This window comes from Ptychodera flava, chromosome 12 (assembly GCF_041260155.1).
Source record: "Ptychodera flava strain L36383 chromosome 12, AS_Pfla_20210202, whole genome shotgun sequence".
Classification (NCBI taxonomy): Eukaryota; Metazoa; Hemichordata; class Enteropneusta; family Ptychoderidae; genus Ptychodera; species Ptychodera flava.
In genome coordinates this window covers 3,037,612-3,063,105 of record NC_091939.1, presented here as the reverse complement: position 1 = coordinate 3,063,105, position 25,494 = coordinate 3,037,612, and the positions used below count along the sequence as shown (strand labels likewise).

The following is a 25,494-nucleotide window of genomic DNA, read 5'->3' as shown; positions in this document are numbered from 1 at the left end:
GAAACACTTTTTTACTGACGAGCTCACCGTTTATTATTGCCGTAAAAATTTGGATGCCGGCGAGGCTGAGTGAGGTCAGGGAATTCCCCGCGAAACTGGGTCAAAATGGCCGATGCACAACAACAACGTTCATATTTCCGGGGTCTTTGGCTTGCAGTCGGCCTTTTCCTGTCTACAAATTAACTGATTTCAATGAAACAAAAGTAGTTTTGACAGAAACTCGAGGATTACTGAGCATAACCTTCAAAATTTGGCAGCATGATTGTGATTTTGAGTGAAATTTACGGCGATGACCGATGACCATGTTATGTCTCAATCAGACTATCGATGTTTTCCAGACCACGGCCCAGACAGAACATAAACGTAAATAAACACGGTTAGGTTTTATTTTACTGAAGTCAGTGTAGCATGTAATGAGAAAAAAACGTTTCAATACATTTGAAAGTGATAAATGAATGTTTTCCTTCAAAAGCCTGACAGTTTATTCGTAACTTTGTATTCAGAGAGGCCAGAGAGCTTGTGTTGGCATGGTTACCCTTTTCCAAATTGCTAATTTAGCATTTATGGTCGGTCTGGATTGTCAGTTTTTTCTTCCTTATTTACAGTTCGTGGGTTGGTTTTCGTGTTCTTTAGAGGGGTCTATTTTTTTTTCATCTCAAAACAGGAGTAACATTATTTTTTGGGTGGTTTTTTTTTCAAGAATAGTTCTTATCAGTGTCAATGAATGTAATTGTTGGAAATACAATGTATGGTAATCTTTCTTTTTCTAGTTAGAAAACATGGAAACTACTACACTTCAGATCAGGGACAACTTAGAAAGTTTAGTATCAGGCGAGAAGACACTAGCTGATATCAATTGTAACGTTCCATTAACCTATGAGCTGTATCTAAGTTTACATGATAGTCTCCAGGCAACAGGAATTAACATTCAACAGTCTTTTCCTCACATCATTAAGCTGTTTGACCCAAACATCACTTTACCATCAAAAATCAGTAACTTAACAAGACGAGTTAGGAAGAGTGTAGAAAAAGCAAATAGAGAAGGAAAGGAAGATAAAGCGTTAAACACCATCATAGCTAGCAAGATAGAGAGAAAGTTGCCAGATGTATTCTTGGAGAAAAACATTACGAAGCAGGTGTTGCTGTCTTGTAACTTTCCAGATAGCCAGGATAACACTATCAACCTTGAAATCAGACACATAATGGAATTGCGTAATTTTCTCAGTACAAACCACCTTCCATGGGATCATGCTGTGAAATGGTTGAGAGAGTTGATGCAGTTGGCTGAAGAAACAAAACTTAGTGTAGCTGCTATAACTAGACAGTGGACAAGAATACATGACAGATATTTGAAACTAATCATAAACAATGATGAAGGTGAACTGGAAAGTTTTATGAACCAAGTATATAAGCTCCCACAGTGTAAAGTACATGTTGATACACCACACACACACATGAGTGTTATGAATGAAAGTGAAACTGAATATGAGGCTGACAGAAATGATATCGATGTGGAAAAAATGGTGGGAAATTTAACAAACAGATTGATAGACAGTTATCAAGAAATAAGTATGCTAGGAGAGGCCATGGCAGAATTATCACAGGAGAAGCTGACAGTAATAGAGAAAGTGAAAGAACTGGATAGGCTGAAAGTCAAGTATAATCAGAAAATCAGTGATATCAGTAAACTTAAAGAAAAACTTGCATCATTAACACCAAGAAATGTAAATAAGAAACTGAAAAGGAGGGACGAGAGAATATCAAAGATGGAATGCAAAATTACACAACAGAACAAAGTGATTGATGACCAATTACTACATATTAATCAACTGACAAAGGAAACTGAGAAACTGCAAGAGAAGTTAGATCAAATAATAAAAGAAAAGACAAACTTACAAAAAAATAAAAGCTACTGGAAAAAGAAAGCCCATGCTACTGATAAAGAAGAGTCCATAAAATTGAAAGATGCAAGGGATCAAATCAATCAGCTTGAAAACGAGAATCAGGAATTGCAGGAAAAGATAACAGAGATGATGAGTGACAACCAGATAAAAACATTTGAAAATGGAAAATACACAGACACAATAAGACAGATTTATTATGATCTGCTATCACATAATGTATCCATTGACAGCTGCACGGCAATTGTGAAGTCTGTGATAAAAAATCTCTTGGACATTGATGTTAAGCGACTGCCGAGCAAATCGCTTACATCAATGTTGCAGGTAGAGGCACTTGTTATTGCACAGGCCCAAGCAGCCACTGAAATACTAGAGCAAGAAAAGTGTAACACCCTTCATAGTGACGGCACAAGAAAGAAATTTATAGACTATGCTGGCCTACAAGTGACACTGCCAGACAAATCTTCTTTGTCTCTGGGATTCCAGGAACTATTACGAGGCAGTGCTGATGACTATTTGAATGCTACAATTCAAACATTTCAGGAGCTCAGTGAAGCTATTTCTGATGATGATGATGATAAATTATCTATATATGCACAGCTTTTTCTTCGCAGCAAAAACATCATGACTGACCATCACATTGTCAATAAAAAATATAAAAGCAAAATGGAAGAACTAAGAGAAACTTTATTTCCAATAATTGAAAAAAACTGGGATAAATTAAATGACACTGAGAAATCAAAACTGGCAACTGTAAACCATCTTTTATGTGGTATGCATGTCCTTAGTAACATGGCTACAGCAGTTAGCAAAGCATGTGTAAATTTTGAAAGTGAACATAAGTCACAGATGAAAACCGAAAAGACAACATTCAGTGGTCAGTCACAATGTTTTTCTCTATTGTATCAAGCTAGCAAAGGCTTCACTGACTCAGGATGTCAAAAATCAGGAGTTTATACAGATTTTGCACCATACATGGATGAATTGAAAGAAAAGCAGCATTTAATAACATTTGAACACAACAGATTTAATGTTGCTTTTCATCAAGGTGCTGCTGTTTATCACCACAAGCACCATATTTCAGATTTTTTGGAGTCTGGGCGCTGTGGGTCAACAAATAATTTGATCTGCCATATCAAAGCAATATTAGGTGAATCCGTTGTTATGGCAGAATGCAGGGCTCTCGGAATTGTATATAAACTTATCACAGGTCCTCTTATGCGCTTGCTGGAAAGAAAAGACATAAATTATTACAGTATGAATATCCACTGGTTAGAACTGAAAACTTGCCTAGCTGAAAACTCTTCAGATGCAACACCTCTGTTGAGTGAAATGGTTTATTTGTCTGATACAACTGTTGTAAAAGATGAGTTGTATTCAAGTCTGTTTCCAACGGAAAGAGACACAAATTTTGACTTGCTGACACTAACAGCATTGCAAACTTTTTGTAAGGCTATGCTTCCTGTTGTTGAAAGGCAGCTTGGTAACCAACTACCTGGTGGATCAGAAAATCAGCCATCCGTGATATTGTGTGAGGAGGTTGAGAGTGCACCTCTGACGAATATCAGGTCAGAAAGTGATTTCTCTGACCTGGACAGACAGATTAGGCAAGCACCACAAAAAAGTAGAGTAGCAAAGGCTGGTGTAATTTGTTACAGCAGGAATAAAACTTCTGCTTATCTTCACAAGCTGCCACAACACATCAAAATGAAATATCTACGAATAGCTAGAAAGCAAGCACCAAAAAGAAAGAAAAGAGAATACATGCACAGTAAAGATCTTGTTAAGAAAAGACTTGAATTACAGAAATCAAGAATGGAAAAAAAAAAAAAAACAACATCAAAGAAAACAACAAAAAAGGCAACAGTTAGAGCATAAAATTAAAAATAAGTGGGGTGTATGGGAAGATGAGTCTGATATCGATAGAAAGCTGAAGGAAATTAAACGAAGTCAACATATCAAGGCACTTAAGGACCAGATATCATATAGGGTAACTGTCCTAAAAGTTTGTGTACCAAATAAAAAGTTGACAAAGTGGCAAGAGAGTGGAAAGAAACTCACTGTTAAGCAACTGACAGAGAATTTGAAAACTATAATACGTGAAATAATTGTGAATTACCAACTTTTGTGAAAGAAATCAATGAGAATTTGAGGAGAAAAGCAGACACTGAACAGACACATAAAGTGAAAAAGACAAAAAGAGAGTTGTAAAAAGAAAAGAATATAACTTTGGTGTAGAAAGAAGATTACAGGCTGGAATGTACATTGCTGTTGCGTATGAAAATTCTGGTTTGCTGGTGAAATCACTAATGTTAATTTGCATCCTGATGGCAGTCAAATAGTCACAACAAATTTTCTTTCACGGAAGGGTGCAAATTCATTTAAATGGCCAACACACGAAGATATAGCAAATGTTGAGCCAAAATTTATTTTACAGGAAATTTTCATTGAACCGAAAGACTCTTTGCTTCGTGCATGGTCAGTTAAAAAATAAATGAAATTGAGCAAATGTATGAACAATTTAACATCATCAGTATTTTTGAACCACTGATGACGATGGTAATTTGTCTAATTGCCACTGAGGTCACAAGGTTATCATGATATGGTCAATTTCAATTATCTGTTGCATGTAATGTGCTGTGATGTGGGTTTTAGGAGATATAAGTCAAACTTCCTCATGCACAAGATATTTCTGCCATATCTATTTGTGCGCCTGAAAATATTGTGAGTGAATTGGGCATCTGAGATGTCAGTATGCAGTAAGTCAATGTACAGTACTGATGATCTTGAATTGACACATGCATTGACTGTCATGGAGGTTTGAAGAATATAAATCACTCACTCTACCACAATATTGGTACTGATACTTTCATCAAGATTCATCAGAAAAATTGTGAACAGAATTACTTTGAATTGGACAAAACACTGATATTTTTTCGGGCACTTGTACCCATCTGGGGGGTCACCCGGTACCCCTAGTAAAGCTTACAGTACATAATCTGATGAAGTATAGTATTTTCTGATGTTGAAGGTTGACAAAATATAATGACACAATTGTTACTTGAATCTTGAGTTAGGATTCACAGACTTTGTATAAATGTTGTTTTAAACAGAAAATTTTATCAGAATTGAGTGTATAGTTTTGAAGTCATCGGCATTTGAATATAATCAATTCGCTAATTTTCCCATGGTGCAATGCGCATAAAATTGGAGTTTTTCTGATTTTCAAGATTACAAAATATAATAATGCAAATGTTTCTTGAGTACTGAGTTAGGATACACAGAGTATGTATGAATATTAGCTTTAACAGAAAATTTTATCAGTATTGTGTGTATAGTTTTGAAGTTACAGGCTATTGAAAATGATAACTTTTCTAATTTTCCTATGGTGGCGTACATTTCACAAAAATAGAGTTTTTTCTGATTTTGAAGGTTCATAGAATATAATAATACAAATGTTACTTGACCCTTGAGTTAGGATTTATAGATTATGTATAAATTATGTTTTAAACAGAAAATTTTATCAGCATTGTGCATACAGTTTTGAAGTTATGGGCATTTGAATATGATCAATTTTCATATTTTCCCATAGTGCCGTGTGCATAAGAAAATAGAGTTTTTCTGATTTTCAAGATTGGCAAAACATAATTAAAGAAATGTTTCTTGACTCTTGAATTAGTATACACAGATTATATACAAATGTTGTTTGTAACAGAAAATTTCAGCAAGATTGTATGTATACTTTTTGAGTTAGAGGCTTTTGAATATGATAGATTTCCTAATTTTCCCATGGTGCCTTGCGCAAAAAAACTAAGTCCAATAAAATATTTTTCAACTTTAACCTTCAATTTTTCAATTTTGTGGTAATAATTTCATACTTCAACTAAATACATTTGATAAAACTAACTTTTTATTACATAAAATAAGAGATGTGGGAATTTTTCAAGAATAAAATTCGAATTTGGCATCCCTAAAAATGCAAATTTTATGATTTTCGCACTTTTTTGGCAAATGTTCATGAAAATACTGCTTTTTTGCGATATTGAAATTGCTGTATTTCAAAAACTACTCCACGGATTTTGAATTTTTTTTTTGTTTTGCTTCTCTTAGTTAGTTTGACAAAAACAATATTAACACTAAAATAATTACTATTTTTTGCACTGAACTCCCTATTTAAAAGTTTAGACTACAAGAAACATTACACATTGCGGGCTCTTTGTCAGTTTACCTGGATGTGAAATGAAATCCCTTTTACACATCTTACAACCAGACCGTTGTAAGATCTAAGTTCTACGTAGCAGAAACCACGAGAATATATTAAGTATCACTGGTGGCAAAGAAAATTTTGATTCTACTTGATGTGCCTTGAACATATTTGCAACCGGAGACCCATGTAGCGCCTTCGTCCTTCCATCACATCTAAACAATTACAGACATGTGACCTGAACATCGCTCTATGGTAATAAACAATGCACAACGTCTTTCCTTTAAAATCCCACGTCTTTCTTTTAGTGTGATTTTCCCGCTTCTTGCCTTCAACATGCCGTTTCTATAAATGTTCATAAACAAAGTTATCTATCTCTTTAAATGAAAAATCGGATTTTGCTCCAGCAATTGTTGAACATTTTTCATGAAATGAAACTGGTAAGCATCTGTAACGTGATCGGACATTGAGATTGAGGTAGAAATAGTTTTTAGATCTACATCAACTGCTTATTCGGGCTAATATAAGGAGAGTCTGGAATAAAAATCATTGTCGTTTCTAATTGGATAACAATATGAAAAAAGTGTATTGTTCATGTACATTTCCAGTTCGTTTTCCATATAGGTTAAAATCGTTTAAAGACACGCTCTATTGTACTCGGCATCCTCAAATCAGAATCAACTACAAGACTATCTACTGTCGGGCGGTGATGTGTTTTAAGGGTTAACGTTTTTGCAATGATTCATAACAATTTTATACACCCAGGAGTCTCGCAGTGTCATTTCGCCTGTCAACGTCTCGTTGACTTTAAGAGTTTTCAAACATACTTGTATTGGAGTCAAGGTGGCAGGGGATTTTAATAACCAACATTTGGACGTGGTTAAAAATATGTGAATCGAACGATTACGTTACTGTGTCATGCATTTGTTTTCTTTTCTTGGTCCATTGTATGCCTTCATAGAATCAATTACGATGTGATAGCAACACCCACTGTGTACAAGTAAACCTCAGTTACGAGACAACAATATACAAATGATCTCTGTAGATGCACATGATGTTAAAAATGAATCCATGTATTTAAACAAGGGTTGTTATAATCTCTGGCCGACAGAGCACTCATATTGTCTTCTCCGTTTTGATGATAGTAGTTATGAAAGTAGTAATCCATTGTCCGGTCAACTTCATGGTGTTTCGGACATTTTCTGCTGTCGGTATTCAAAGAACCTTTGGTTTGTTGAGTGTTGATGCCTTGCGTAGGCTAATGAGTTGCTGTGTACATGTACCGCATTTTACGATGACAGCGTTGAAATTCAATATTTTATCAAAAATGTTTTTTGTTGGTTTCCTTCTTCGTAATTGGTCGAGTGTGTGTATCTTAAGCGGTTAGTCCCAGAAATCTCAAATACATCTGTTGCCACAATGAGAGACTAGTCATGTGACTAGTTTGCTGTATAGCTCTCAGTTGTCAATTGATTGTTTCATAAGACACACGAAGAAATCGTCACTCCATCAGTGATTATTTCGTTTCATTTCCGCACGTAATCGACACGCGCGCTAATGTACTCATGCCATTTGTGAGGACGAAAATTGGGGTAAGTTATTTGTAATTTATCACTCATTTGATGCATCGATTGATCCCTCTTACGTTGACCATTGCAAAATATGTAGAGTTCGAGCAAAGTCAATGCAAGACTGCTTGCCACAAGCGGCTACCGACTTGATTGCAGCGCAACCCGACCAGTCACTAAGTGAGAATATGCACAACGGAGAATTCATAGCGGACATGGCGTCGTAGCCGCCACAGAAAGCCGTTTCAAGGTATTGCATACTTGTCAATTTTTCTGAAGTTACCTGACCAATGTACTTGAAATCTTAGCACTTATTGTTTCAAATTCAGAATCTTTGAATTTTAGGAAATAAACGTATCTTCTATTGAAGCGTGATCTTAGCACTTCCGGATATCTTTGATACAACACATTCTGAGTGTCTTGGGATTCGAACTAAAATTTCATATTAAGCTAAGGAGGATATCAAACGATCAGAACTAATCAGGTAAATCCCAAACTGTAAAAAGTGTTTTTCAATTCAATGACCGACCTAAGTTATAATATCTTTTCTGATCTCGACCTCTGAACCACATTGATAACACAGCGTGAGGATTTATCAGTTCTTCCTGCCTCGTTGTAATCAACTGGGTGTGAAACTTAAATGCCTGGTTTCAAGTCGTCAGCGAGACCCGGATGTCAATATATAGATTCGTACAATAGTAATGGAATACAACAATCTGACTTATATTTCTAATGTTCTATAGGACTGTGAATGACATAATATGCAACCCCATATAATGACTCTTTTGGTCGAACATCCTCACTTGTTGGCCCCTTTTAGAGCAAAATGCGAATGTGAGGGTTTTAACATCTTTACTATGAACATTTTCCAACACAAATGGTAAATATCAGAAAAGTTTAGACTAGACTTTGAAAATTTGAAACAAGCATTTGCCTTTTTTCTCTTGACCCATTCACATACAAGTCACATAAGAAGTAAAATTCTGGATAAAGTAAATGATGCGTATACTCTGATGAGTGGGGTCAAAAGTAAGTGACCTCTTCCGTCGAGGTATAAATATTGGTGAACCCTGAACTTCGTGAATCAGACGCAATGTACAGAATATGAAGCCAAAGTTTTTCCACGTATGGAGGAAGTAAAGCTTTCTATATTATGTAGCCATACATCTCTAAGAAAATAATAGAAGTGAAAGCTCCTGTATCATTCATCCTATGAATTTGAAAGGAAATCGTCCGTTTCGCCAACGATAAGCTTTGTTCAAGAAACCTTAAATGTCTGAATAAAAACTCTCGAATAAAATAGAGCATCCGATTTCCTTGTTTTTAGTGATCATTTCCTCTTTTTGACCTGAATACCTTTTTGTCTCTGAAAAATGTGGGCAATTTTGTCTCATGACAATGACATGGTTGATCATTTAATCTTAGCAATGATGGGTTTGCGAGCCACCAAACCACACTTGTTCACCAAGCATCACAACAGTTCACGAGACCCTTGCAGCGGCCTGCCAGTCGTTATTATAATACTGTGTGAACAAATGCTTGTTCCAAGAGAGGAAAGCAAAATAAAAGGGAAGAGATCGAGCGATACAATTTAAAAGTTTAGACTACAAGAAACATTACACATTGCGGGCTCTTTGTCAGTTTTCCTGGATGTGAAATGATATCCCTTTTACACATCTTACAAGCAGACCATTGTAAGATCTGAGTTCTACGTAGCAGAAACAACGAGAATATATTAAGTATCACTTGTGGCAAAGAAAATTTTGATTCTACTTGCTGTGCCTTGAACATATTTGCAACCAGAGACCCATGTAGCGCCATCGTCATTCCATCACCTCTTAACAATTACAGACATGTGACCGGAACGTGGCTCTATGGTAATAAACAATGCACAATTCGTCTTTCCCCCACGTCTTTCTTTTAGTGTGTTTCTCCCGCTTCTTACCTTCAATATGTTCATAAACAACGTTATCTATCTATTTTAATGAAAAATCGGATTTCGCTCCAGCGTTTGTTGAACATTTTTCATAAAAATGGAACCGGTAAGCATCTGTAACATGATCGGACAGTGAGATTGAGGTAGAAATAATTTTTAGTTCTACATCAACAGCTTATCGGGGCTCATATAAGGAGAGTCTGAAATAAAAATCATTGCCGCTCCTAATTTGACCACAATATGAAAAAAGTGTATTGTTAATGTACTTTTCCAGTTCGTTTTCCATATAGGTTAAAATCGTTGAAAGACACGCTTTATTGTACTCGGCGTCCTCAAATCAGAATCAACTACAAGACTATCTACTGTCAGGGTGGTGATGTGTTTTAAGGGCTAAAGTTTTTGCAATGATTCATAACAATTTTATACACCCAGGAGTGTCGCAGTGTCATTTCGCCTGTCAACGTCACGTTGACTTTAAGAGTTATCAAACATACTTGTATTTGAGTCAATGTGGCAGGGGATTTTAATAACCAACATTCGGACGTGGTTAAAAATATGTGAATCGAACGATTACGTTACTGTGCCATGCATTTGTTTTCTTTTCTTGGTCCATTGTATGCCTTCGTAGAATCAATGACGATGTGATAGCAACACCCACTGTGTACAAGTAAAACTAAGTTACGAGACAATATACAAATTATCTCTGTAGATGCACATAACATTAAAAATCAATACATATATTTAAACAATTGTTGTTATAATCTCTGGCCGACAGAGCACTCATATTGTCTTCGCCGTTTTGATGATTGTGCATTTATGAAGCACTCTTGTCTCAGATTCGCGGTTTCTTTTTTCTCTGTATTTGGCAAATTCCGGGCCTATGTGCAGTGTTTATGAAGTTTTTAGCCGACTGGCTGATTTAAATCATCGTCATATTTAATTGTATTTTAAACAGCCAATTACGTACAGAATAGCCCTAGTTTTATACTTTAAATCAAGTTAAAGTAAAGGACAACAACTTACAAATTAGATGTAACTAGGCAGTTGCATACTGCCATCAAAACATTGAGATAACCAGTATTTTCAGTGTCATCCGCCCGTAGAAAATTGCGAATGTAGGTGTCAATATTTGACGAGTATCATCAATCTTTTATTTGATGCACGCACTCTGGTGACGTCAACACAACTTCGAGCGTATGTATACGTTGATACAAGTCTGACATATTGTAAAGATTATATCAAGAAAGTTAACGTTACTGGGACCCTAAAAATGTATAACAGCTGCAAGTAGTTCAAAAATATGTACGTTGGGGCCTGATATATGATGCCAGATAGGATAGGGCATTCATAACATGTAATATAATGTAATCTTTCCGTGTATAGCAAAATGGGACGTGCGTGCCTGGAAATTTGTTGTGTTGAATTAGTCACGAAAACAATGAGTGTATATAGGAGATAAAGGCATAGTTTTCACACACCGGAAGTAACTTCACCATCAGATGAACATTGTGTGGTTGAGAAAACCACACTGCGCATCATAGAAACAGCTTTCAATATTTCCCGGTTTATAACGCAAAACGGGGCGTCAGCAAAAATCTGTTAAAGGTCTAAAGAGATAAAAAAAAATATTTTTCACACACACTTGCGTCATAGCAAAGACAGACTGCGCAGACAGCGAAACTTTGATTCAGGACAATATTAAAAATTCTGAAAGGTCTAAAGAGATATAAAATATCTTTCACACACTTGCGTCATAGCAAAGACAGACTGCGCAGACAGCGAAACTGATTCAGGACAATATTAAAAATTCTAGACTCGAGATACGTTACTCATATAAGATAAAGAAAGTTGGACATGAACTTGTCAAAAATCTCAGCATAGACTTATAAGATATCTGTTCTTTGACTTTGACCTCATCATTGACCAGATACTTGTAACAAATTGTTCGAGTATAAAGTAATCTGGCTGATTGCCTAGAAGCAACTTATTACAATATAGTTTATGTTTTTGTGTTTGTTTTTGTAGCCTCAAAGATAAGGACTGATGTATTCAATTTCTTCCTCATTGGAGTTTCCTCCGCAAAATGCTAATCTACCATTAAAGAAACGTTAATCGTGACGACATACTTAAATGTAACGACTATTTCTTCTCCATCGTTTTCAAAAACTAAATAGGCCAACAGCAAATGATTTCTATAAGGCACATACGTTTCCATAACTGTTTCCTCAAAAGATAAAATGATTAAATTTTCCAAAGCGCAAATAATTTTCCATTTCGGTATTTATTTTTAAGGCATCTATTCTAAAAAACATCTCAAACAGGGGTGATTATTACTTCTCCTTTCAGAGTGTACTGCTATTGGTCTGATAACTTACTGTGACTTTTTCTCTGTATAAAAACGATACGGCATGTCTGCAACGAGCCAGGGTGCCCGCAAGGCGCTCACTTATACGCATGCGTTACTGTTGTTTAGCAAGTTTAAATAGAGCCATCTTGATCTTGACTGATACCAATATTGTGAAGGGTAGCATACTGTTGATCAACTGTTTTGCTGTAGCATGAGCTTTCGAAGACAACAGTCTCCTTCATCAGATGTACTTGCAGAATGGACAGAGAAGTTTAGCAAGTTTAGTGTAGTTTAGCAGGGGTACATTTTGACCGCAGAGTGGCCGCCGTTGCAATGTATCAAAACTGGTGCTGTGTCATCGAATGTTATGGCCACACGTTCAATATTTTTTATTTTAGTCAAGATTTTGTCATACATTTACTGTTAAATTACAAGTAAAAATAAAACGCATCGATATAGTTGCGTTTTGGATGACGTATATGGCAACCTTTATGACGTATATCAAGGGTCACCTGCTGAACCAAGGACACCAGGCTAAGCGAGTTGCCGGATCAGCACCCACAGGAGCCTGGAACAAGCGGTTAACCTATTCCTTGCCCAGTTCATGCAATTGGGCGACTCGATCTCGCAACATAGCCTGTACCTATATACCGTACGCTCATAGTAGTCAATGAAGCCATTATCACCTTTGAGGAAGAAGAGTATACCCCAAAAAAGTTTTATCACTCTTCAAAGTGACAAACAGAACAACTTCTATGAATAAAAAACCGTCACTTTCAAACAAAATTATATTTCCTAAGTTACTCCTCGAGAACTTATGGGCTCAGCTCTATTGTAGTCTCATTAGAGAAGGTATTTTTGCAAATGCCGGTTGAGTCTGATACATATCTACAGAATGTGGGAATCCAAGCCTGGCAACGCTATTAATTGCTTGAGCAGTAGGCTAGGTGTAAAGGAGCGTGAAACTGAAAATAAACTTGGCTACCCGGCAGTAAAATGAATCTGGATATGTCTGTCTGTCAAAGGAAAATCGTGGATATGAAGAGCGTAGTTTTAACCGCTATTGATAGTTTCAATTACTGTTTCTTCTTCTTCTTCATCAAATTGAAGATTTTCCTAGTTGTGCGCAACTGAATTTACAATGTAGATAATCACTCATAGAAATGTGCTACTTTGGCTTTGAAAGTTTCGAGTGTTTCTGCTGTCACAATGTCTTTGGGTAAATTGCTCCAGTCAATAATAGTTCAGGGGACAAAGGATTCTTTCCTGTAGTCTGTCTTAAATTTTGGAACCTGGTACGTTCTAAAGTGCATGTGTCTTGTGAGCCTATTTGGGTGTTTCAGAAATTTATCGTTATCAATGGCTACTGATTGCGTACCAATTTTAAATAACATTGCAAGTCTGGTTTCTTTTCTACGTTGTTCTAGGGATTTCCATTGTAGTTTTTGTAGCATAGCATTAACACTTGATTGGGAACGGTATTTGTTGAAAACGAAACGAGCAGCACGTTTTGTCTGTATGGGTCCCAAACTGTAGGTGCATATTCAAGCATAGGTCTATCAAGAGCTTTGTAAGCTTTTTCTTTTATTGAGTAGGAGATAATGTTGAGATTTCTCCGTAGAAAACCAAGCGTTTTATTGGCTTTGTTACAAATTGAATTTATGTATTCCTGCCAATTTAGCTCACATGCCATTATACTACCAAGATATTTTTCTGACGTTTTGTGCGTAAGTATTTTTCCGTATAGTTTGAAATCGTAAATAAGTGGTCAGCGTTTTCTAGTAACTATGAGTACAGAACACTTATCAGGATGAAAAGACATCTGCCATTTATCTGCCCAAATTCCTAATTTATCAAGATCAGACTGTAGTTCTTGACAATCAGCTGGTGAGGTAATAGTGAGATAAGCAATTGTATCATCTGCAAACAAACGAACGATGGATTGCAAGTCTGCATGGATATCATTTATATAGAACAAGAACAATGACGGACCCCGTACTGACCCAAGGGGGACACCAGACTCAACTTTTACAGTGCCAGAGCACTCGCCATCCACCACTACATTTTGACTGCGATGTGAAAGAAAGGATTGTATCCAGTTCAGAATTTGCCTCTAATGCCGTAATGGTGTAATTTGTGAATCAGTAGGCTATGACTGACCCTATCAAAAGCCTTAGAAAAGTCCATTACAGGTAGTCTGGTTCCCTGACCCATTTTCCCCGGTAGAGGGCGTGGGAAAAATAGGGTCAGGTACCGGCAAATGTAAACATGGACGCTATTGGGTTAAAATAAAAAAGCTATGATTGGATGAAAGTAACACTTGTAACTTTTTTCATGTTTCTTGGGTTTCGCACTTTCAGGCTCACTTGACACCAACTTCTTGTTTGCACCACAAAGCCATGGAGGTAGAAAGAAAGACTTTCTACCTCCGTGATTTAGCGACTGTGATTTAGCACAGCTCTTGATACTTTTAGAACGTCGACATGATACCTGGCATTTTTCACGAAATTCGGACACCATTCTATCCATCGAAATCAATCGTCGTTCACAGTTCCAACAAAGTTTGCTTTCAATTAGCTGTGATATCACAGCGGTACTTGTGGCATGTATCGAATGTGCTAGGGTCATTGGGATCACGCCACAGTCGGCGATGACCTCAATGTCCCTAGCGCGCTCGATACACGCCACAAGTACTGCTGCGATATTACAGCCAGCCTTCAATCACCTCTATTTCCCCGTACTTCTGGATTAATCCTTTCAGTTTATGTTTCCCATCTCGTGTGCCAATATTTTTGGTTCGGATACCAGCGTTCGAACATAATTCTGATCCAGTCGAATTTTGACCGGCGTTTTCATGGTAGCAGCCATATTTGTTGTAGCATGTTCTGTCAGGTGACTAACCTCCGCCATCTTGAACAAAATTATGTTCAAGATGGCTACCCGGTACCTAACCCTATTTTTCCCCACGCCCTCTACCGGGGAAAATGGGTCAGGGAACCAGACTACATTACAGGAACATCTGTTTGTTTACCACATTCCATATTGACTGTTAAGTCATCAATGAGTTCAAGTAACTGAGTTTCACATGAGCGACGCTGTCTGAATCCATTTTGTAACAGGTACAGGATGTTGTTTGTTTCAGCATGGGCCAATATGTGTTTTGTTACAATGTGTTCCATCAATTTACAGCATACACATGTAAGAGAGATAGGTCTAGAGTTTTCTGCATTATACTTCTGGCCTTTTTTGTAAACTGGAGTTACAGTGGCTTTACACAAGTCATCAGAAATTTCACCACTGACATACGACTTTCGAAATATGATGAAGAGAATTGGTGCGATTTCATTTGCAAGCTGTTTTAAAACGAAAGGCCTGATGTTGTCTGGACCTGCTGCTTTGTGCGGATTTAAATTTGCGAGTAATTTTCTAAAACCAAACATTGTTATATAAAAATAATCGCAATCATACCAATCCATAATCCAATGACAGTAGGTCGAAATTCGGAAGACAATAGTTGTAAACATAGACACAAAACAGCACAGAACAGACAGTAAATAGAAGGTACACAAACAAAGTCATATTTATGAAAGAAAGATATATGGACCTCTGGCCAGAAGACCAAGAAGTTATGTTAATATCTCCAAGAGATGGTACATTTGTGCCATCTGGCATATGGCAGCGATCATCGAATTCATTGCCCTCGGAAAAAGTTGTCTGGAACTGTTTATTCAGTATATTTGCTTTATACGACGCATCAGTATGAAGCCGTCCATTCTCTTTGAGCGGGGCCACACCACACTTACCGGGCTTTTTATGCTTAATGTATGTCCAAAAGCGTTTAATGGTTGAATGTTTATTATCATCTTGTTTGGGGGTGAACATGTCTTCTATATAATTCCAATATGTCTGACGGAGTCTCTTTTGAGCAATATGCTTCACTTCTTTAAACTGGGCGACATGATTTGGATGGGCTGATTTTTTCATTTTCTTGGATAGTCTATCAGGTGCAGCCAACGGAGCTATTCATCGAAAAAGCTATTCCGGAGCATTTTTGAGGGCAGGGGAAATTTTAATTTTGCTAGGGCAGGGACATATTTTTAGGTAGCAGGGGAGCAAATTTTAGTTTTTTTTTGTCGGGCAGGGCAGATATTGGTTGATTTTCTTGGGGACAGGGCTTGGCGAAAACGAGGAGAGGGGAAGCTACTTGTAAAACGGGACAGCGGAATTTCAGCCATGGTGTTTCCGGGAAAGGAGACACAGTGCAAGTACTTATACCTTTTAAAGGTAACTTAGCCTATGGATTGACCCCACATCTCACTCTATGTACTGCGAGATGGAAACCAAATACAAGGCCACTGCAGTATGTGTTTGCATGGGAATGTTAAATTTTCAGGAATTTTTTTCTCAGGGCAGGGGAAAATCGACATTTTTTTCATCACAGGGTAGGTAGCTTCATGTCTGCAGGGGAAATGGAATGACAAAATTTTGAGGGGAATTGTTTCCACAGCAGGGGAAATCAGGAAGTTGTTTTTTCACCACGGGGCAGGGGAGCTTCAAACATTCACAGTTGGGAGGGGAAACAGGCAAAAATATGTGGGGAGCGGGTAAAAATGAAGTTTGAGTGCGGCAGGGTAAGTCGAAAAATTTTCAGTGGGAGAGCAAATTATGAACAGCTAATTAATTACCCTCATGACTTAAAATTAGTCAATTCACATTACTTGTCATGCACAATATATCTTATCATAGTAAGGACCCCTTTTTAAGTTCATTGTTCGTTGGCTGCACCTGGTCTATTTCGTTTTCTTATCAAGTGCCTAATTTCCTGTGTAATCCAAGACAAACCATCTTTTGCCTTGGCTAATTTATGAGGTATGTGCTTTGCAATTGATTCTTCTAATGACAGTTTAAAGGCATTCCTCAGATCATTGACATTACAGTTGTCTTTCACCATGTCCTCTATTTTCAAGAGCAATGACGTCATCTCCTGTTTAAGAATTTCCCATCTAGCTTTTTTGTATAGTGGTATACTGCGGGGTTTCTGCTTATTGAGAATAGGGTTCATGTTGATTTCCATGTAAACAATGTCATGGTCAGAGATACCAGGCATTGTTTCAACACGTGCACTTTGTTAGGTAGATTTGTTATGAACAGGTCTAGGGTATTTGTATTTCTTGTTGGATATTCAACCACCTGTACAAGGCCATTATCATCTAAGATATCTGCAAACTTGTAATTAAGATTTGCATGTTGGGTATTTGTTTTGATGGTTTTTGTTTTCAAGTTGCAGCCAGGAAAATTGAAGTCACCGCCAATTAATAAACATTAGTTTTGTATTCTACTGGCTCTGTTGATTGATGCTTCAAATTGGGACAAACTATATTCATTTGCTGTTCTTGGATTGCAATCCAAGAACAGCAAATGAATCCGGTTTGGCACTTTCGAGTACATGTTCAATGTGGTAGCGTTTCTTTTTTATTGACTGGCAATTAAATTCAGAACACAGATCGGCTTTGACGATTTTCCAGGCAGGCGGGCTTGTTTCCGTTCTGGTGTAGACGTGTGAACTGGTTTCATCACAGTGTCAGGTGGGGGACTGTACATCGAACTATCTGCCAAGACACTGTACAAATTTGAAGTATCGGCACTAGATAAACCAAAACATGACAAACTGTAGTTTGGTAAGAATTACGGGCTAACTCATTAATTGTACAGTTACCGATTTATATGAATATTCATCATTGATACTGAGACACTGTTATTATATTTTTCATCTCAAACGATGTACTTCAAGACTTAAATATATAAATTGAGCAGAGATTAACGATTTCGCTTTTCAGGGTACATTATCCAGTTCATAGCAGAGATAATAAGATGGACACCAGGCTTAGTTCGATGTCAATTTTTACCGTTACCATTGTTGTTATGGTGACCATACTATCAAGACATGTCACAGCCATTCATCTCGATGTCACCAGGTTGTCCAAAGAAATCAATACGTTAGCGGACAGTGGGCTAGGTGTGCGAGTAATGCAGGTAACGATAGGAACAGTTATGTAAACCACAACCAATTTAATGAACTACCAAACGTTATCACGGCGGAGTCCCTCCCACAAGTTGTAAAATGCATAAAGTCCCTTTACAGGCGGTCGAGTATCTTCTAGTGTATGCTTTACATAGGCGTCGAAAGAATATTAAAACGCTATAGAGAACGTTTGCGACATTGGAAACTTATTGAAACTTTCTCTTTCAAGTCCATAGTTTCAATAATTCTCATTTTTGTTATATATTTAAATAACGAGTGTAAGCACGTGACAAGAAAAGTTGAAAATTAATGAGGACGAATGACCATATTTTACATGACCTTTGTGGAATTACGAGATGGATATACGTGATTATATCGATAATTGCAAAAAGTACAAGTAATGTTTTTCTTAATTGTTACGTTATGTCTATCACATCTGTCTCTCTGTCTCTCTGTCTCTCTGTCTCTCTCTGTCTCTCTCTCTCTCTCTCAAAATGCCTCTTTCTTTTTGTGTACTTGTCCTTTCTCCAATTAGTACCTACAAAATTAGTATCATACTATAGTTTGTGGATCACGTGCTCTTTGTGTGCCTTCACGTTGGAATTTCACGTGACAAAGACCAGAAATCTCCATAGCTTTCTTACATTTTTCACTAATACGTCAGAAGTGTAAAAAAATTAGATTAAGAATATTTCTTACGCAGAATCGCCCGCCAAAATACTGATATAATTATGTATGTGTTCGTTTAATATAATCTTGTATTCCCCACATTTTCTCTTAAATTACGCCAAGGATTACTTCAATACGCTGGCTTTTGATGAGACAACGATTGAGGGGAAGAAAGTCATCGAGAGCGTAAGTTTTTTATATTTTATTTATTACTGATCATGTCAAAACGACAACTGTTACTATCTCTCTTTGTGCTAAGCACTTGAGAAAGTGAAAGGTCGATGAAAGCGAGCACGAAATTCTCACTGTAGAATCAAGCTTTAACTCAGTAAAACATAAATAACAAAAATGTGTCCCGGTTGAATGTATGTCCATCTATTTTGACGTTGTGCTTCAACTGTGACTGTTTTAACATTCTGAGACAACAGCTGTAAATCTTCGCACATGGAACATGGGCATTAAGTTCATTTACGTTTAGTTCAGCAGAGATATAACAGCTTCCTTGAAATTTCATTTAACAGCTTCAAGGCAGTCTTGAGGTGAAGTTAAGATTGCGGGTGTCGGCCCTAAAACGTCTACAAGAATCCGTCGAAGAGTCTTTTAACCAAGAAGAGAAACAAGCGGAATTTGAGTACTGTTGTGACGTCACATCAGGCCTGGAATATGATAGCAAATTTGGAAAAGAGGTAAATAAATTCGAAATGCTGATAAACTTGTCAAAGCAATGCTGACGCAAGGTTGAAATTTAATGATTTTGGCACAGCAAAACATTACTAACTCCAAACTGATGAATTATAGCTCCACAAGCTGTATCTTTTGGCTAGTATTTTTTCAGAACTTTTGTTTTGTGGTTTCCCTTCACTTTCTGCATTATATCCCTAAACTGTCATTTAATGCCAAGTATTTAGCATATCAACACATCCTATATGAGTATAATGTCCATTGTTATTGTTGAAAATTGTATTTAGGTCCGGACTAGGATTCATTCGTAAACAATACACAATGATCACTACACACATACAAGCTGAGTTGACAAAAAGAATACTCAAAATATCAGCATGACAAATGGATTAGGGTCACGGTAGTTGATATACAGAAGCAGAATACTGAAAAACATGCCACAAGTTACACTCATGTCCCTTTATGGAAATTACTGGAATCGGTATCCTAGTGCAAGTGAAATTTGATGGCATAGCACCCTAGCGAAAGATACGACTCCAATTTCCGAGATTGAGTATTCACAGTAGAAATTTTCTTGGGGACATTGAAATTTTTATATAATAAATAGTGCCACTTGATTGATATCGTATTTACTATAAGATTGACAAGAGCAGAGCCTGTGTTAGAGTCGCTAAAGACAATCATGAAGACAACCCTCGAAGTATCTTATCAGAAAACGTCATCAATACTATGAAAGATAACTACAAGAGAATCCCAAGTTTAAAATGGCAGTCCTTTGGCGATGAAAGGGGAATTTTTACAATATATCCAGCAATGCAACGACCAAGTTGCTCGGATTTCGACAACAGAATAAGGTTTGTCGGTGTTTGTTACTTTACTGTGTACATTGAAATACAATAAAGTCACTGTGGCAGCTCATTGTGTCGGCATTCATTCTTGAATTAAAGCTTAAGCTTTGACTGACGAATTCTTTCAATTCTTTCTTTCTTTGGTGAATGAAAATCGTCGTTTGCATGAATCTCCCATGCAACTTCATTATTTTTAAAATATAGCGAACGTTCATCCTATATCTTTAGTTATCCTGTATCATCATGGATACGTTGGAAATGCATTACCCTTAATAATTTCAGTTTGTCTTGGCATTTGGATATCATTCGTTTATGACTTTACTAAAATGTAATCATTCAAAGTTTGTCAATTATACCAGTCTTCTATAAATCTAGCTTCCGGTGAACACTGATTAGTCTAATATGTCTGGATGTGTTTGTGTACCAGTCACGAATATCAGCTAACATTCAAAAAGGTAAGGTTTTGCGGCAGGAAATATTGCCTTAACATCATATATTATCAGCCTTATTAACATCGAGAAACTTAAAGCCATGTTACAGCATTTTAGTATAGTCGGTATCAGTCGAACCTGCAGTCGCGTTTACTTTACGGTGCCGATCTTATAAAAGTAATTTTATCAATTATCTTACGTTACATATTTTCATATTTACATTGTAAAAATTATGAATCCTTTGACATTGTCATTATCTTATTCGCACAATTATCTTGCAATGGATAGACCTTGGTATGTGGAGACAGCGACTCCGGAACCCAAGAACTTGGTAATTGTACTTCAGAAGAGCGCGTCAATGAGCAAACGTATCGATGGCGACAAGACACTGATGAAAGTCGCGATTGAAGCCACTATAACTGTACTGGATACCATGAACCCAAGTGACAGGGTTATGATGAACTTTTTATTTATTTATTTATTTATTTATTTAGTTAAGTAGTTGGTTAGTTAGTTAGTTAGTTAGTTAGTTAGTTAGTTAGTTAGTTAGTTAGTTAGTTAGTTAGTTAGTTAGTTAGTTAGTTAGTTAGTTAGTTAGTTAGTTAGTTAGTTAGTTAGTTAGTTAGTTAGTTAGTTAGTTAGTTAGTTAGTTAGTTAGTTAGTTAGTTAGTTAGTTAGTTAGTTAGTGTCAAGTTATTATTTATTGGCGTATTCACTTGGAAGAATAATTTTCATCGATGCTAATGCAAATGGAGGAGGAAATCAAAAATCAGATGAAAAATAGGAAATGGGATTCTGTCACACTTGCAAACAAGAGAACATTTTACTGAGAAATTTTTATAGCGATATCAGAACATGTAGATATACAGGAAGACATAACATCTATAAGTCTATTAATGCTTTGGTTATATTTTATAGCATCGAACTTGTTTTATCACATTTTCATTAAATCACTGACTGATTACAAATAACTGCGTAGCGTTTTGACCGCCTAGAAGGATGTCAACATAATCGGATATGTTACTTTCATTTCACTACGTTACTCTGTTGTTTGATGTGACAAATTGATTTGATCCCTCGACGCGGTCATCAAGTGAGCTATTTCTTCGGAAGGTGTACTTTGGGTTTTTGCAAATGACAACATTGTGTTGTAAAGTAACAAAAAAGTCGCAATAAATGTTAAAATTAGACAGGTGACCGTCGGTTGCAAGCACAAGTTTTATTGGGCAGATCATGGCTTGAAATCAAAACGATTCACATAGTATCCCCAAAAACACATATGCTGTCCCGTATGGTTATCACGTGATTAGTTATCAAAGTCTTGGGTCGATGACTCTCTGAATTAGGAATTCTGATTTTTCTCTGCATTGGTAAAAAGTAGATCGGCGTGATTGCATTTTCTGACGAAGCCGAGACTCTAAGAGGTAGTGTCGGAGACAAAGAAGAAGATTACCTGAACTGTTTTAGTCAACAGTTGGCGAAAGCGACACCCGCTAACATACGTGATTTGAAGCAGTTTATTCATTCGCTAACGGGAAGAGGTAAGATAACTTTGCAGAAAACATACACCTCTATATATTTACTTGATTTATCACCCTTCGGTTGAAAATATGGCAGTAACTTTGTGCTTGTTGTATACAGGAAATTATATTATGCTCCCCGATTTAGTGCCAATGACGTGGCGACTCCAGTTTGGATGAGAGGTAAACTGTGTGTCACTTATGCGAAGGAAGAACACGTTTATGCTATGCAAAGCTTTTAAACATTTCAGGGTTTGGTGAAGTTTACTACATATCATAATATTGCGCCATTTAATATGTAATAATTATTTGCACACATGAAGTGTCCGTAAAATATTTGCATTATCGATGACAATCTAGAAAACTCTGTTGGAACACGCTGCTATTTTCTCTTTCAGGTGGTACAAGCTATGTTAAAGCCCTGAAAAAGGCGTTTAATTTGCTCGGTGCATGTTCAAATCTTGATGACGATATGACGGAAAGAGGTAACGTCAATTACTGTAATAATTCATTGGTTGTCGACCATTAAGAGCTAGTTTTATTGCTTTTAACACATTAAATATTTAATCCTCCGCATTTTGTACATGTACTCTTTTTACGTAAATCTGAATATGCTGGCCTTTGTGAATATAACAGCCATGCATTTGACCATGTAAACTTGCATTAAGTATAGAAATACTTTTTCAGCACTGTGAACTTATCCACTCAGCTACATCTGTACACAGACAAATAGAAAGGCAGACTAGCAACGGGTATTTTTGAATCGGTTACGTAACACATCCATGTTCACCTTGCCATAGGTTGTTCTCGCATCTCTTTTCCGAAGAGTGCCGACCGTGCACCCTTCAGTAACATTAGGGAAGGCTGCATTAACTTGCATGGTACCTGAAACCCGAGTTCTTGCCTGACCAACTCGGGTGACTAACTGAAGACTTTTAATCCCCAAGGTGTAAATGTTCCATTGTATGTTTGTCTAATCCAGCTGGTGCCATTGTAGTGCCATTGTAGGAAAGGCAGGTCTGTGAAATTGATCCTCTAGGGAAGTAGGGTATCCTAAGTTAATGGAGGTTTCCCGTAATGATTTCCGGATTTTTGCCACTTTTTAAACGAAAGTTTGTTCGGCAAATTTTGTGCTGTTGTTATCGTCGTGCGGCGCTGAGAGGAATTGGCGTGCTGGCGAAAACAAGAAAGTTTTGAGCTTCATTAAAGTGAGTTTTACCATTTTAAAAATTCCTCTCATATTTTTATGAATGTATAATGAGTGTGTTTGAACCAAATTTGAAGGTCTTTGATTGATACTGTCTGTTTTACTAAATGGTTTATGGTCAGTCATATCGTCTTTTAAAAATTATGGAAGGACATGTTTATGAAACTGCTGGCGTGTTATGTTTTGATTGGCCTGAAGCAGTATTTCTGCCCTAAGAGTTACAAAGTAAGTATGATTGCTACGCGACTGGCAGCACGATGCCGTCTCGGCTAACTTTTCGCATAATCTCGTGCAATTATCAACCACGAACAAAGTCTCCGAAAAATCTGACACCTTTGAAGCTCATTTCAGTATGAAAAGGCCATAGTCTACCGACACGACCATGAAACAAAAGGCATGTTGATAGTCTGTCTTTCTATTTATCTGTGATCTGTACAGTGCAAGAGTCATCGATCACAGTTCTCATTAGGGGAAGGCTGCATTTACTTGCATGGTACCTGAAACCCGAGTTCTTGCCTGACCAACTCGGGTGACTAACTGAAGACTTTTAATCCCCAAGATGTAAATGTTCCATTGTTATGTTTATCTAATCCAGCTGGTGCCATTGTAGTGCCATTGTAGGAAAGGCAGGTCTGTGAAATTGATCCTCTAGGGAAGTAGGGTATTTCTAAGTTAATGGAGGTTTCCCGTAATGTTACTGTCGGGATAAGGTCTGCCTTAATTAAGTAGCATTCGGCATTACACTTTCTCGGATCACCGAAACAGTTTGGGACATACTGTAGATATTCTGTGGATGAAAGTGTTGGTAAACAAATTATTCCTAAGTGTTGAATTTGAGTAAGAAAACTATTTAAATGGGCAAGCTCAACCGATATTCCATTCCTTTTTAAATGTGCTTGTTTGCTTTTTCCAGAACAGGTCATTTTATTTTTGGCGGATGGGAAGGTAAAACAAGAAGATAAGATGAAAATAATGGAGACTGTTCGGATGAATAACGAAGACATGGAAAACAAAGTTGTTATTTTAACTGTTGGGGTGGGGGAAGGTAATGCTTCGATTTTGCTGTATTGTCAAAACAGCACTGTTCGAGAAGGCTCTTGACCGTATTGACATTTTACATCCAGAATTATTATAAACCTACCAATCTTGTGAAGCTCGAGAAACTGTGAATGCGTTCGTTTTAGCATTGTTCAAGACTTGACCTGTTAATGCAGTCAAATATGGCACGTCACAGTCTTGTTATAAGCTCTAAGAGAACCTTCCTATGATAAAGAGACAGACCCACAGGCAGACACAGTCAGACAGACAAACAGACATATAGAGATACATACATTAGAAAGAGAATGATTGAAGGAAATGAAGGACGCAAAGGGATGTTCATAATCAACGTTGAAAGATATATATCTGTTTATCCCTGAAACTCAAAGAACCGTGCTTTGCTACTGTTACAGAAGATGAAGAGTCAAGTTTCCTGGAAGACCTGGCAAAGCAAAACTTTGAAAGATACGGAGTGGAAGAGGCGAATACAACAATCGGACATATTAAGGTACATGGAAAGGCCTATTAAGAAACAGATGACTTTATTCTCGAATAACCTTCGGCTTCTCCTCATTAGAATATGTTTGTGATGTATGACCTTATCTCCCGGCTTCATAGTCACTCATTCTTAACGTTCTCGTACTACAGACAACTCTCCAGAGCTGTTAAAAATTATAAAACATCGTGTGTAATTTCAATGACGTCATACGAACAACACTGGCTTTCTCATTGCTGTATCTGATGTTATAAGCAATGAAGCAAATACATTGATGCATCATGACAGGCAAAATATTAAAAGTTCAAAGTACCAGCTTGTCATCACAATAAAATAAATTTTATTGCAGCCAGGTGATTATACTCGAGTTGCAGATTCCGAACACTTACGTTATACCATGGCCAGATATTACAATTTCTTCTCACACACAGAAAAATTAGGAAAAGAGACAGTCTTTTCAGTTCCGTATCAGCCAGCTACTGGAATAGGTATGTTGAAAAGATTTCATATTTCCCCGTCACAATGATAACTTCTCTTAATACCAAAATCAACATAAAATTTCGCAAATGAGCTTGAGGCGCAATTGAAAGGTTTTTAGTTGCAATCTTTTGGGTGTATAAAATGCA

At 37.0% G+C, this 25,494-nt stretch overlaps 1 protein-coding gene across 2 annotated transcripts in view; it reads left to right on the top strand.

Moving 5' to 3' along the window:
* Positions 1–25,494, top strand: part of LOC139144714 (VWFA and cache domain-containing protein 1-like) — a 49,867-nt gene that overhangs the window by 5,772 nt on the left and 18,601 nt on the right. The window contains exons 1-11 of one of the 2 annotated variants that reach the window (XM_070715438.1): positions 7,566–7,697; positions 17,794–17,989; positions 18,771–18,833; positions 19,169–19,333; positions 19,968–20,182; positions 20,896–21,058; positions 21,989–22,148; positions 22,526–22,612; positions 24,248–24,379; positions 24,786–24,880; positions 25,218–25,356. In XM_070715438.1, coding sequence (XP_070571539.1) covers positions 17,828–17,989; positions 18,771–18,833; positions 19,169–19,333; positions 19,968–20,182; positions 20,896–21,058; positions 21,989–22,148; positions 22,526–22,612; positions 24,248–24,379; positions 24,786–24,880; positions 25,218–25,356 — 1,381 coding nt within the window. In that variant the 5' untranslated portion in view covers positions 7,566–7,697; positions 17,794–17,827. Of the gene's footprint in view, positions 1–7,565; positions 7,698–17,793; positions 17,990–18,770; positions 18,834–19,168; positions 19,334–19,967; positions 20,183–20,895; positions 21,059–21,988; positions 22,149–22,525; positions 22,613–24,247; positions 24,380–24,785; positions 24,881–25,217; positions 25,357–25,494 lie in introns of those variants that run through there. The other variant, XM_070715439.1, reaches the window with a different exon arrangement.